Source organism: Dasypus novemcinctus, chromosome 6 (genome assembly GCF_030445035.2).
Source record: "Dasypus novemcinctus isolate mDasNov1 chromosome 6, mDasNov1.1.hap2, whole genome shotgun sequence".
Lineage (NCBI taxonomy): Eukaryota > Metazoa > Chordata > Mammalia > Cingulata > Dasypodidae > Dasypus > Dasypus novemcinctus.
The window spans coordinates 33,077,680-33,091,208 of NC_080678.1; the positions used below are offsets into that span (position 1 = coordinate 33,077,680).

At 40.0% G+C, this 13,529-nt stretch overlaps 1 protein-coding gene across 1 annotated transcript in view; it reads right to left on the reverse strand.

Annotated features, from left to right (window-relative positions):
* The window catches only part of SORCS3 (sortilin related VPS10 domain containing receptor 3), a 630,681-nt gene that overhangs the window by 75,527 nt on the left and 541,625 nt on the right, over window positions 1-13,529 (reverse strand). The window contains exons 12-13 of the mRNA XM_058298484.2: window positions 9,408-9,484; window positions 6,579-6,670 (exon numbers count right to left, since the gene is read on the reverse strand). Coding sequence (XP_058154467.1) covers window positions 6,579-6,670; window positions 9,408-9,484 — 169 coding nt within the window. The remainder of the gene's footprint in view (window positions 1-6,578; window positions 6,671-9,407; window positions 9,485-13,529) is intronic.

A 13,529-nucleotide genomic window follows, 5' to 3' on the forward strand; every position in this document is an offset into this window, starting at 1 on the left:
TGAGGTTTGGACAAAAGTTATAATACTGGAGATATAGAGAGATGGAAAGATTTAGAATATTTTTAGAGGTGACATCAATAGGCGTTGATGATGGAGGCATGAGCAAAATAAAGAAATCAAGGGCAACATTGTTGTTGTTTTTTTTCAGGAGGTACCAGGGATTGAACCCGGGACCTCTGTGCAAAGCAGGGGCTCAACCACTGAGCTATACCCACTCCCAGCATGGATATTTTTTACTTAAGTAATTGAAATAGACAAATGGGAAGAACAGGAGAAAAAATGCTTTTTGTTTGTTTCCATTTTGGTCCACATCAAAGTTCAGGTGTGTGTGTGTTGTTGTTGTTTTTGTATTTCCATGTTGTGGTGCTGCCAAGGAGACCTTTGGAGAAATGGATCTATAATGGGAATGATTGAATGTGGGCATTTACATTTGGAAATATGATTAAAGGGAAAAAACAGACTGTCCAAGAAATAGGTTATATGATTTAAAGACAGTTCAGGGACAAGACAGCTAAGAACTGAATTAATTATCACCACATTTTAATTTTTTTAAATTAGCTTCCAAATAGTTTTTTAACTCCTATTTGTTGCCTACTGAAAAAGGAGTAATGTCTGTGAATGAAGTCAGAGAGAATGTAGTTGGATACATCAATTTTAAAAAAGATTAAAGGAGAAAACATTTCCATTCTTGTGACTCTTCTAAAGAGAATAGTCAAGTATTTGTGGACAAGAATATAGACTCCCAAGTACTTTGTCCTGTTCAACAGTATATTCTAGCCCCTATACTAAATGTTGGATAAATAGTAGATGCCCAATGAATATGTGAGAAATAAATGAACAAATGCATAAAATCTGCCTTGAGTGCCATATCTAAAACAGAGTAAGGCTAGACAAAAAAATCTCTTGAGCTCCTTTCTGGCTGATGAATCTAAAAATTATATTCAATCCCAGAAAAGATTTATTCTTCACAGATCTGTGCTGCAAAACAGGGGCCAATGTGAAGAAATTACAAGTAGATGTAACAGATTCTAACAACAAAGCTGTTATACATGATGAGAACTTGCTGTCTTGGGCTCTGGCAAGTTGGCCGACACTGTGGTGTTCTGGGGACACTGGGTGACCCAGTGGGGTGTCACAAAGGCATCAGCAATGCTAGGTGTGATACCAGACTCCATGACCTCTAAGGCTCTTCTACCCATGCTTCTGTGACTTTAGTAATATTGAGATCAAATATACTGAAAGGAATAGTCTTGGGAGAACAGAATCCTCCTCTGAAAACTCTAGCATAGAAATGAGATTTGAATTGGTCAATGAGAATCAATGTCCTTGCCTCAGGTGAGATGCGTTGCTCCGTTGTTGTTTTTTTTTAAATCCCAAGTGCATGAGATGGTGGCATTTAGCCAGCTGGGAGTTCTTCAGAATAGCACACACACTTCTGCTTCTCAGAGGCATGCATTGGTTGGAACTATTGTTTCCATGCGAATGTTTCTCTGAACAGAATGCCAGTACCCACAACCATTTATATAAGAACAAAGGAACACAAAAGGCCAGGTGATGTTTTCCTTTCTGTTTCCAAGAACATCCCATTGAAATGAGACACTGAGAGCTTGTTAGGGCTAAGCAAACAGTCGGACCCCTGTCTACCGATTAGGCACTCCTATTGTGAGTTTTCGTCAGAGCACTGAAGTCTGTAGGATTCCATTGTTCATTTCATACTAATGCTTCTAAAGGTACAAAGGTAATAATGGATGGATGGCTTACCTCCAATAGCACTTAGGTTTTAATATCTATGCATCCAAATGTACATGGTCACAAATAGATGAGTTCATTTATATGCTGTTTTGTCTTCATGCATATCTAGTTACCTATCATTTCAATTTGTCAGAAATGGTATGCCTTGTTAGCCTAGCTAAAGTTTCCCCAGGTTTTCAATTATGACTCCTATTTTCTCTGAAAGGCAATGTGGCTATTATTTAAATCTGAGTGCCACTATACTCTTGTGTAAAAGTGCATAGGCCAGTGTTTCTTTTTCTATGCATATATATATATACATAGATGCATATATATATATATATACACACACACACATGTCTGTTTACCTAATAATGCCTGGCTGAGAGCCACAAAGAAAATACCAGTGAACTAATTACTTAAACTTTCTTCTACTTAAATGAGCTATTTGTTTACCTTGAAAATCGTAATTTAATTAGAAGCTATAAGTGATGAAGAAACTGCACTTGAGTTTCACAAGTTTTGCATTTCATAAGCAGGAGACAAAATCATGAATATTTTTGTTAAGGAAACCCTTATGATAAAGACACAGTATAGTCCCTACAAATCACTCAGTCTTTGAGAAAGAAGTGCAAGGGAAAACCCCTGAATGTTATTTGTTGTTGTTGTTGTTGTTGTCATTTTCTGACACACATATGCAGGAGCTGGCTTTTTACCATTTTTCAAGATTGTTTCAGAGAACACCAAATAGAGCAAGCATGGTACCTGTCCAACAAGTTCAAAGAAGTATTTGAAGCCTTTATGGGTTAGTGTCATCTTGAAAGCTTATTTTGAAAAATCACCTTTAATACTTTGTATATTGGAGTGAGCAAACTAATGAGGGTAGTCCTATCATTAGTATTATAAAAGGAAATTCAGTCAGAGTGCAATTATTTTTTTCTGAATTCTACAAATACCTTTAGCAAAAAAAAAAAAGATTTTATATGGTACAAAGGAAAACTAAAACTTTGTACTGATGACTTTGAGAGACATGGTTTGATTATTGCATATCCCTGAGTGAATGCTTAATAATTTTCCCAAACTTGGATGGCCTCCCTCCAGGCATGCCCAGACAAGTGCTCCTTTTGAAGTGAAGTCTCTGGAGAGAAACCACTACAGAACAATGGGAATGATCGGATATAAGAATGCTCAGATTCGCCGGAGCCATAACCATCTCCAATCCCTGGGCTCCGGGTACTCCTTCCACATCAAATGTTCTCTCCTCTTCTACCTTCCAAAGGAAACAGCAACAACAACAACAAACTCTTCTTTTCTTCAGCACAAGAAAAGTTCTGTACAAAAGTCTCTACATATCAACCAGTGTTCCAATAAGGGCTAAGCCTCCACCATAATCAAGGAGAAATCAGGTCAAGGGTAAGATGGCATTGTCACTCCCTCTCCCAGGCCTTAAGGAAAAGAGTCTCTCCAACTCTATTGGTCTACAGAGCATTTCCCAGTTCTTTCATTGAGATTTAGATGGAGGTTCTTGAGACATAATGAGAGAGCCTAAGAAATACTGTCTTTCTTGGTGAAGAGAAAAAAAAAAAAAAGCAACAACAAAAAAACAAATACACATGTCAACTTTTTTTAAGACTTGTTCTCTACGGGAATCAAAGTCCTACAGAGATAGCTCTTGCCTCCACAGCAACAGATGGTCTTGATAATAGAAGAAAGTACATACAGGCTCAATCTGAACCCCTTCAAATGACATTTAAGGCCCTCTGAGTCCTAGCTACCATTGCTTACTCTTATTTGGGGCTCCAACCAAACATAGTTTTCTGAGCATTCCCTACACTTCCTGAATTCCAGGCTTTGCTCAGCACTTTCTGATACTTTGTTTGCCTCTCACCACTCCTGCACCTCCTGATATCCTTCCATCAAGGATCAGTCTTCATGCTACCTGCTGCGGAAAGATTCCCTCTCTCACCAGGCAGGGCTCCAGTCCTATCTCAGATTCTGACAAGATACTTAGCCCACATCCCTTAGTATGCATTGCTTTGATTTCTAGGGTGTATGAACTATCTAACCTCCTTATCTTGACTCTGAGCTCCAGAAAGCAGAACTATGTCACTGATCTAGAAAACATCTAGAAATTTAACAATTGGAGACTATCCATGACAGAGACCCACTTGGTGCTGCCAGATACTAGCTGTGTAGCCTTGAGCAAGAAATGGAATATGTCTGCAATTCCACGCCATTATAAATGGACAATAATAAATAACATAAATGGCTGTTTCAAGGATTAAGAGAGAGAATTAATGTAAAGGGTTTAGAATGTATTTATACCCCAATAAGTTTGGCTATCAATAATATCCAGTCTTCTGATACTACCTGAAAGCATATTATATGATCAATAGCAAAAGGATAACAAACAATTACACTGGGGACTTTCACAAGCTATCCTTGGGTTGGTATAGAACTTTTCTTACAATGGCTCCATGTACCTTTTGTTTTTTAAACTTTATTTCAACTTTAAAAAATAAAGTAACAGACAAAAGACAGCTTAACAAAGTATGGAAGCATTACTTAAAAATAACCCTGTCCAGGCACTTTTACCTTATTTAATCCTAAAAACAAACCCAACTGTTTCTCCAGTATTCCAAAAGATGAATAAATGAGCACAGACTAGTTAAATGATATTACCAACGTCTCGTTAGTGAAGAAAATGAAAAGAAAATGCTTGATGATATTCACGTCTCATAACACTAAACCCCATATTCTTTTTTGACCTTTAGCTTTGATACAGTAACTTCTTTGACTTTGCTACAAAAATATTACAACATTACTCTTAACTACAGTCTATAAGTTACATTAGTTGTATTTCCCCATTTTTCACAATATTCTTAACACCTTGTAATTGAAGAACATCCTTGTATTTGTATTATTAAACAATCCTCATCTACCACAGAAATCGCTGTATTATACAGTCCCTAGATTATCCCGTAGCTGTCTTTCAATTAACAATAACCTCCCTAGAATACCCCTTTCAGCCACAATCACATTTATAAATCAGCAGTGTTAGTTATACTCATTATAAGGTGTTGCCATCAACTCTATCCATTACCATATATTTAGAGTCAAACTTATTAAACATTCTACATATATTCAGCATCAGTTCCCCCTCCTCAACCAGATTCTGTCTCCTATTAACGTATACTCTATAGTATAATTCTGTTAGTTTACTCATGGTATTTAATTCATATCAGTGAGACCATATAGTATTCGTCCTTTTCTGTCTGGCTTATTTCACTCAACATAATATCCATGTGCCTTTTTAAAATTTATTTTCATAATCTCTGTAAGATGATAAAGTGGTAGGTATAATCACTCCAATTCATGTTAGGCTGAGGTATTATAACTCATATTCAACTGTTTTTGATGCACAAATGGCGATTTCTTATGGTTCAACCTAATCAATGATCAAACTGAGAGAAACCTTAAGTCCTTGTCAAGGTGGCTTCTTGCTTAGGTTTGGCAGCAGGTATCCTGCCTTTCTCTGATTACAAACTGATGTTTCCCAGTAAAACAGTTACTCTAAAACGGGTGAACTTGCACAATCAAAAACATTATCATTCAGTCAGGGTCCATCCTCCTGCACATGGCTAATCCAATCAGCTGTATTCTACATTGCATACCCTCCAACTCCAAATTTTCGTGCCTTCAAATATCCACATTATTGAATCTGAATCCTGAAATTCTCTCCTTTCAGGACATAAAACATACATGAGACTCATTCACCCTCTGCCAAAAATGTAAACAAAACAATGATATCATCATCATCATCATCATCATAATCAGCCATCATGATAACATATTCTCACTCAGCTCTTTGCCCTCACCCCAGGGTCTCACATTCACATTCTTCACTTCCATTCTATGATCTACTTTCTTGAGAAGAGTAATCTACAACGTCTCTACTTCATTTCACTACTTTTCATTCATTTCTAAATCTCTTGCAACTTTCGACTTTATCACTCTTTTCAATCTACTGTGGCAAAATCACCAATGACCTCCTACATTGCTTAATCCTAGCTTTTGGTTTGCTCCATAACTGACCTGGACTGACTGTAGAATTTGATGCTGCTTATCACAGTTCTTCCTTCCTTCAGCATCCATGACATTTTCCCTGGTTTATTTTTACATCCTTTTGGCCATTTCTCCTACATCTGTTCCTTAATTTTCCTTCTGCTGTCTGCCTGTTGGTGTCTACCAGTGTTCCACTGTAGGCCTTGTCTCTCCTTGCTATGCTCACTTTTCTGAGGTATTGATCCCACTTCCATGGCTTTAACTATCATCTATGGCTAATGATTCCCACATCTAGAGCATCAGCCCAGATCTCTCTCCTGATATTTAGATGAGCACATCTGACAACTAGTGGCCAGCTCAGCCTGAATGTTCATAGACATCTCAAACTCAACTCATCTAGAACTGAACTAAGTGTCTGCTAAATGCACTGAGCCCCTTCTTGCAGTCATTTCCATCTTCTGTATCTTGAATTCCTCCTCCTGGCTGCTTGAATTCAGAGGTCCCTCCTGTTCTTTTCTGCCACATCTGACCCCCCATTCCTACCACCTCTTCTCATTCATCATCCTTTCCAATCTGAAGTACCGGGCCCACTATTGCTACCTAAGAGTTAGATGATGTAATGAATATTAAATAGACAGGTAAATGACTGGATGGCTGGATGGCTGGAAAGATGGATGAATAAATGGATGAGGGGGAAAATGGGTGGAAAACTATACAGAATAACTTGTTCCAAACTTCTTTGCTAAAAAGCTGCTCATTAGTAGGTAGGAAGCTCTCCTTACCACAAATGCCTGACTGGCAGAGGTGTGTGTTTCATGGCCACGAGGGCGCCACCCCAGTCTAGGAACCAGACATTGTATTCTTCATCAAAGATCTGGAACAACAACAACAACAACAATCATAGCAACAACTTATATTTTCATAGCACTTGACAGTTTACAGTTTGCATTGTTCCATCTAAATTGTGAGCCTTCCAACAACCCTATAGATAGTGTGCCAAGTATTATTATCCCCACTGGAAAGATGAGGAAATGAGCTTGCAGAGAACAACTAATTTTCTCTGGGCCTCTCCAATAGCATCCCCATGACTCTTTCCACTGGTGTTGTGAGCTAATGTGCTGTAGGAAGGAGAGGCAACCAGACATATGTCCAGCTATGTCATCCAGAGGAAAGGATTATTTCACTACAGTACATGATGACTGAACTCCTAGACTTAGCCACCAACTCCTAGGTTCCCCTGTAAATTGGATGATGACCTAAGTTAGGTGCTTATTGATTCATACACTAAATGCTCACTGGAAAACAGTATTTCCAGGGACCAAAAGGTATTCATCCTTTGATTTATCCATGTGTAAATTACCTGTTCATCCATCCAGCTACCCACTTATTCACTCTTTCATCCACCAATCCATCCATCCATCCATCATTCATCTACCCATAACCATTAACCAAGTACCTACAATGATGCAAGGCTCTGAGCTAAAAGAACTTCAGAACCAAATTTCATATATATCAATGCTTCAATTAGAAACTACTTTCAAACTTTCCAACCTGAAACAGGAAAAACATTTCTCCATCATAGAAATGATTCCAACTTTAGATCTTCTACAGAAAAGTGGGATTGGATAATTCCTCTAGCTCTTAACCATGGATGGTGGCTCTTGCTGCTCATATGGAGAGATTGGGATGATAGGTTAAGTGATAAGAACTCAAAGGGATAAGAGGTATAAGAATATCTAAAGGGGATGAAACAGGAGGGGTTGGGTCCCCTGCACATATGCCCAAGGGAACACCATAGAGAAAAAGTAAATGGTTTGTTAGCCTTAAACCTCTCAACTGGTTTCCTTTATCACTTTTACCTTTTAGGGAATAAGACATTCACATACTAAGGGTAGGTAACTCAACACACAAAGAACTAAAGAGAAATTCATTTACATTTCAAATATAAACATATATGCTGGTCCTGCAATGCCAGCATTTTCCCTACAGAGCTCAAAGGAGGGCTTTGGGTTAAGCACACAATAGAAATGCTAGGTTGGAACCTGAGGGTGAGGGCCACAAGAAGAGCTCTGGCACAGGGAAGGAAAGGAAAGTTACCCTCACATTTCCCTCTCAATGCTATCATGCTGGCTACTGCTAACTCTTGTCCAGGCCAGCACTGAAGTGAAAAGCGGAATCATTAGCCCTTTGGGAAAAGGGGAAAGAAAACTTATGTAGTGACAACAAAAAGAATGGGATGTTGCAGTGGCCACCTGAAGGTTAACTATATCTTGAGTTGGAGGGACAACTGTTTGTCTATTGGGAAATTCCCTTTCACAAAGTTTCTGTACTATGTGAGTTGGATTCCAGCTTGCATCTTCAATTGGTACTTGCAACAGGTTATTTTATATTTGAATGCATTTTATTTATATATCTCTTCCCCCTCCACCTGATTATGGCCATATGGGCAGGAACTTTGGCTTCTCCTACTCTCTGTACCTTGCAGTCCTTAAATTTTGTCTACTAGGGGCTTGGGAACTTTTTTTGATTGTGCTGGTAATGGTGGTGGTTATGGTGATGGTGATAATCTTCACTAAGGGATCCAAATAGGAACCTGTTCAAGCGGCTTTCAGATGGTGACTCCACCTTCCTCAAACAATATATCCAGTGCTGCTTCCTTGTCTTCCACAGGTAGAAACCTCATCTTGAAAACCTATCAAAATGTCACCTCTTCTTTTGAAGATTCCCTGGTTTCCTTAGTAGAATCAATTATTCCCTTTTCTGTGCATGAAATAAATACCATGAAAATAAAACTGTCCCCTTGAACTGCAGTTAGTTATGAACCTGTTTCCTTAACTTAATTTTGAGCTCCTAGAGGAAAGGACCTCCAAAATACTAAATTGTCTTTTCAGGTTTGTGCTTGATTCCTACTTTATATTTTATAACTTTGTGCTGTCAAATATAGTAGCCATATGTGACTATTTCAATGTAAATTAATTAAATAAAATAAAAAATTCCATCACACTAGCCACATTTTAAGTGCTCAGTGGATACTGTACTGTACAGATGCTGAACATTTCTATCATCACTCAAAGCTCTACTGGACAGAACTCTTGCAAATGTTTGTAAAATAGAATTAATTTTTCATGTAGCCATGGATATTTTAAGCTGTTTTATACTTAGCCTACACACCACTGAAATAACTATAGGCTTCCATGGCTTTGACAGTTTTAATATTCTAACCTCTTCATCTGGTAGATGAAAAACAGATCCAGAAAGTGAAGGAATCTGCTTGCCAAGATCCCATGGTACATGAATGATATTCATGATAGAGTTTTAACTGTTGTAGCTCAAACAACCAGTATAGGACTTAGCATGCTGTGACTGTTCAACACCTATCACTGCATGGAAGCATGAATGAACTAGGAAAATTCCAGTTGCTCCTAATCACTGCACAGTGCTCTTCCTATTTAACCTTCACCCTTCTCTGCCGCCAAATTGACCAAACTGAGGAGTTGCTTCAATTTTTTTTACAACCTCAAAGTCATAACATGACTAAGAATCTAGAGGAGGGGAGATGTTGGCAGAACCTGCCCTAATGTCTTTTTTCTGTGCCTGAATCACCCAGTTACCTGTCGCCACGTGTTGCCCCCATCAGAGGAGATGAACACACCAACATCGGTGTAAGAGAGCTCCGGGCCAATGTTGCCTGAAACATAAGCAGATCATTTCAAAGTGTCAGAATAAGTGTGCTTGGGCTTGGGGGAGTGGGTAGTAAAGAGCAAGGTTTGCCAACAGGTGTTTCAGGTGACACATACTGTCTCTTTCTTGGTATCATATCACATACCCAGCAGAAAGAAAACCCAATGTGGGAAAAAGTAAATAATATGACAGAAATTTCACCCTGTTTCTCTAAACAGTAAGATTAAAAGAATCAAATATTGATTAGTTTGGGTATCCTGACTTAGTCACTGTATACCAATAATCTCTTAAATTGCTCTTGACAGATGTCCCCTGAAAATGGCAAAGACTGGAAGAGTGTACATTCATGGAGAAGCTGGGCCTGGGAGCACCTTCCACCTCTTCCACCTCAAGCATGGTTTTAACCTAAGCAACCTGGTGTGTGTATGTGTGCGTGCGTGTGTGCCCATGCATGTTTCCAACCTAAACTTGGCAATGTGACCCTTGAGTGCTGGGCAGGTAAGTCAAACAGTGGCCCAGACCATGCTACCTAAACTCTAGAGAGCCCAGAATAAGGTGATGGGACCCAGCCTCATGGCCATCAACCACAGTGGGAGAAGTCATCTGGTTTATTCCTAGACTGACCACACTTACTGCTTCCATCCCTTTACACCTTCTTCTTCTGACTCCTCTTCTTTTCCTTTTTATTAAAAAGCTAGTGATCAAGATTTTCCATCCTATCTCTATTACCCCTGTTTCCTCAATGGAATGTCCTATAGAGCCTAGACAGTGCCCCTAACTCAGGAGTTGTTTGCTCAATAAATAATTATGGAAAGAAGAACGAATGAATAAACAAATGATTGAATTCTGTTCCAAGTTGATATGCATTTGGGGAGGTACTGAGAACCAGGAAGATACCCTAAACATGTAAGAGTTTATCATATTGGCTGATATTTTTTCTTTAAAAATAGCAGGGAGGGAATGTTAGCTCCTACACATCTGTAGCCTAAATAAGAACACAATAAAAATGCAATAATGAAAATGTTAATTGAGCTCCTGACATTTAATGCTTCAAAATGAAAAATTAAAGCCAGGCTACAGCTTGTCAAGTTCTCGTCAGCATCGGGGAGCACACAGCTACAACTTTGTTTTGACACTCAAGCTTCCAAAAATAACCCTGGGGCTCAGGGCTCAGGGCTCAGGCAGCAGAAGTGAGTGGAGGGGGAGAGTCTTACAGCTCTACAGAGATCTGCCTGGAATTTGGAATTCTGCTTCCCAGAAAAAGGTTTTAGAAGACACAGATGATTAAGGAAAGAGGAATAGGGAAAAGAACATCTACTAGAGTTGTTAGATAGTGGCTGCCTGGAACATCATGCTAAGAAGGATTCAGAGGTCACGCTTGGTTTCAACAGAAAAGAGTGTGATGATAGATTAGTAATGTCTACAAAGGTGGAAAGAGGGCGGCAGGGGCATTAACTGTCCCAGAGCTCTGTACTTTCCATCTCTGGCATGGCTTCTAAAGATCTCACCACCCATCACTAGCTTCCAGGACTGGATCTGCCAATGTCCTCAGCCTGAAAACTCAACTGGACTGCTTTTGGCAGCTCTGTGAGGGTCAAGACCCAAAGCTCACAGTGTTTTTGGAAATACCTTCAGCCAACTGAAGGGACCCTGAAAGAAATGATGCTAATCACAAGGACAATGAAGTTGGTATCTAGATGCAGGGGCAGAGAAGATGGACCCAGGACAATTTGATCTCTGAACAATTTCAGTCCCCAAGCGGCCATGTGGACAGGCTCTGATAGGAAGAGTCTGAGTTATGGTGACAGAGAAGGCAGGGTTGAATAATAACTTCACTGCTGGAGTAGAACTGGGGAGACTTAGCCTAAGCAGCCTCTGGCACAGGTTGGAAGAGGTAGATGCAGCCATTACACACTTAAGTGGTGCGATAGAAGACAGGAAGGAGTGAGATGGAGAGAAGACTAGGGTTCTTCTGCCACTCAAAGCTTAGCGGGTCAGTGATGGGGGTTTTGCTGCTGCCTTTTTGGTGACACTGGACTTGGAGCCCGGAGAGTGTAGGCTCGACTGTGACATCTGTTCCCACTCAGTCGGTATCTCCTCATCTGTAAACTAGGAATAGTAATCACCCTTTCTACATCAGAATCACTGTGAGATTAAGACAATGAAAGAGTTTTGCACATTGGGAAGCACTGGTGAGTGTGAGGTCTTTACCACCAGCTTGAAACCATGTCCTTAAGGATATTGAGAGCCCCAGTGTTTCTGCCTGCTAAACGCCATTGTCAAACTCTTCAGGCTGGGAAGTGCCTTCTGAGATGCTATGAGTCACAGGTATACTTCCCTGAGACCAGGACTCAGACTGAGGTGGGGAGAGGGAGTGAGTGTTTGGTGTGGAGGGCACAGTGCCCAAGATCATCAATACATGAAGGCAGGTAAGAAAGAGTTCAGGGGTGTGGGAAAGAGCCCTGGAGAGTAGGCTCAGAACAGGCCATTGGAGACATACCTGCTTGCGTCATAATTTACTTTTTATCCCCCAGGAAGATCAGGAAAGCCAGATACGGGATGCTGGATATGAGGAGGCACTGCCCACTGATCTAGCTCTGGCTTTTCCTGTAGACTTTGCAAGTGGTGTTAGGCCCCACTCAGTGTCACAGGGCACTACACAAAGCCTTAAAAGTTTCAAAGGGAAGAAGAAAAGGAAGTCAATTCTAATATACAGAGACTAAAAGAATGAAAAGACACATTTTTAATGTTAGACTTAATGTTAGATTAATTTAGAGGCAAATGCTGTTCACAGGTAATAACTTCGACCACTGATAAAATTTACTTTGCTCTAAACACCCTGTGGGGTCATGTAAACACATTCTCTTCCGTCTCTAATTCTTACAACCCTCCCACAAGGTAGAAAGCATCCCTGCTTTACAAACAAGGGAACAGAAGCTCATTGGTCAAAGAACTCCTAAATTCACTAGGCAAGTGTCAGAGCTCAAATTTGAAAGCTGCAGGGCAGGGTTCCTGAATTGGCTTCAGCTTATTGCCCCAGGGCATGCATATGACCTATAGATTTCATTGAAGGAGATGAGTTCATTTTAGTCTCCCAAGGCAAGAAGAGCAGTTTAACTTCTGCAATATTAGTTATGATAACAGGTAACATATACTGAGCATTCAGTATGCCCTAGGCACTGTTCTAAGAAATTTACCTTCATGGCTTCATTTAATCCTACAGTGCTATTATGTTAGTACTATTATCCTCACTTTACCAAAGAAGACACTGCACTTCAGAGTGACTTAGTCACATAGAACTGTGCCTAGCTACAGAGTAAGCATCCAAATAATATTAACTTTTCTTATTGATCACTATCCAGTGTTGTTTTGACCCCTGCCAGGGTCTTCCTTAGGTCTTCAGGAAAGGTGTAGGATGTAGCAGCCCCGGAGATGGTGGGGAGTATGGGGGAGCACGCTTCAAGCAAGGACAGTGACAGAGTCTGCTCTGATCTCTTGCTATTGGCTACCTCAGACCAGCAACCTTACATATGTAGTATCCCATCCACATGGGTTTCAGAGGAGTTGGCTTAAATGGCAGAAGGTGAATGGCAGAAGGTGATGCTAACAATCAGGCTTGTAAGAGCAGTTGGTCACTGGTGTCATTTAAAAGTTTACGATGTTAGATGCTTGGAGAAGAAAGCCACATCTAGGAGAGCAGTAACTGTTGGAGAGGGGTGGGGGTGGGGGGAAGCTTCGGGTTGATGACAGAAAATGAATGTACCAACTTTGAAATTCACAGTGAATTGATCTGCTTTCATTAGAAAAAGGCTGCCTAACACCAGAGTTCTAACTTGTAAGATTAGAAGTCTGCCTTGCTTTATGCCATCAATGTATTCCTGAAAAGATGTATGTAAATCAAATGCATGCAAATCAGAGCACACTTCCCCAGAGACTTTCGTTTTCATTTCAGTATTCCTTTATCTTCATTTCTGATTGATGTTCAGTGGACAGTGGTTCCAACAATGCAGCCTTAAGTTTTTCTGCCCTTTTCCCCAGGCTCTCAGCCAAGT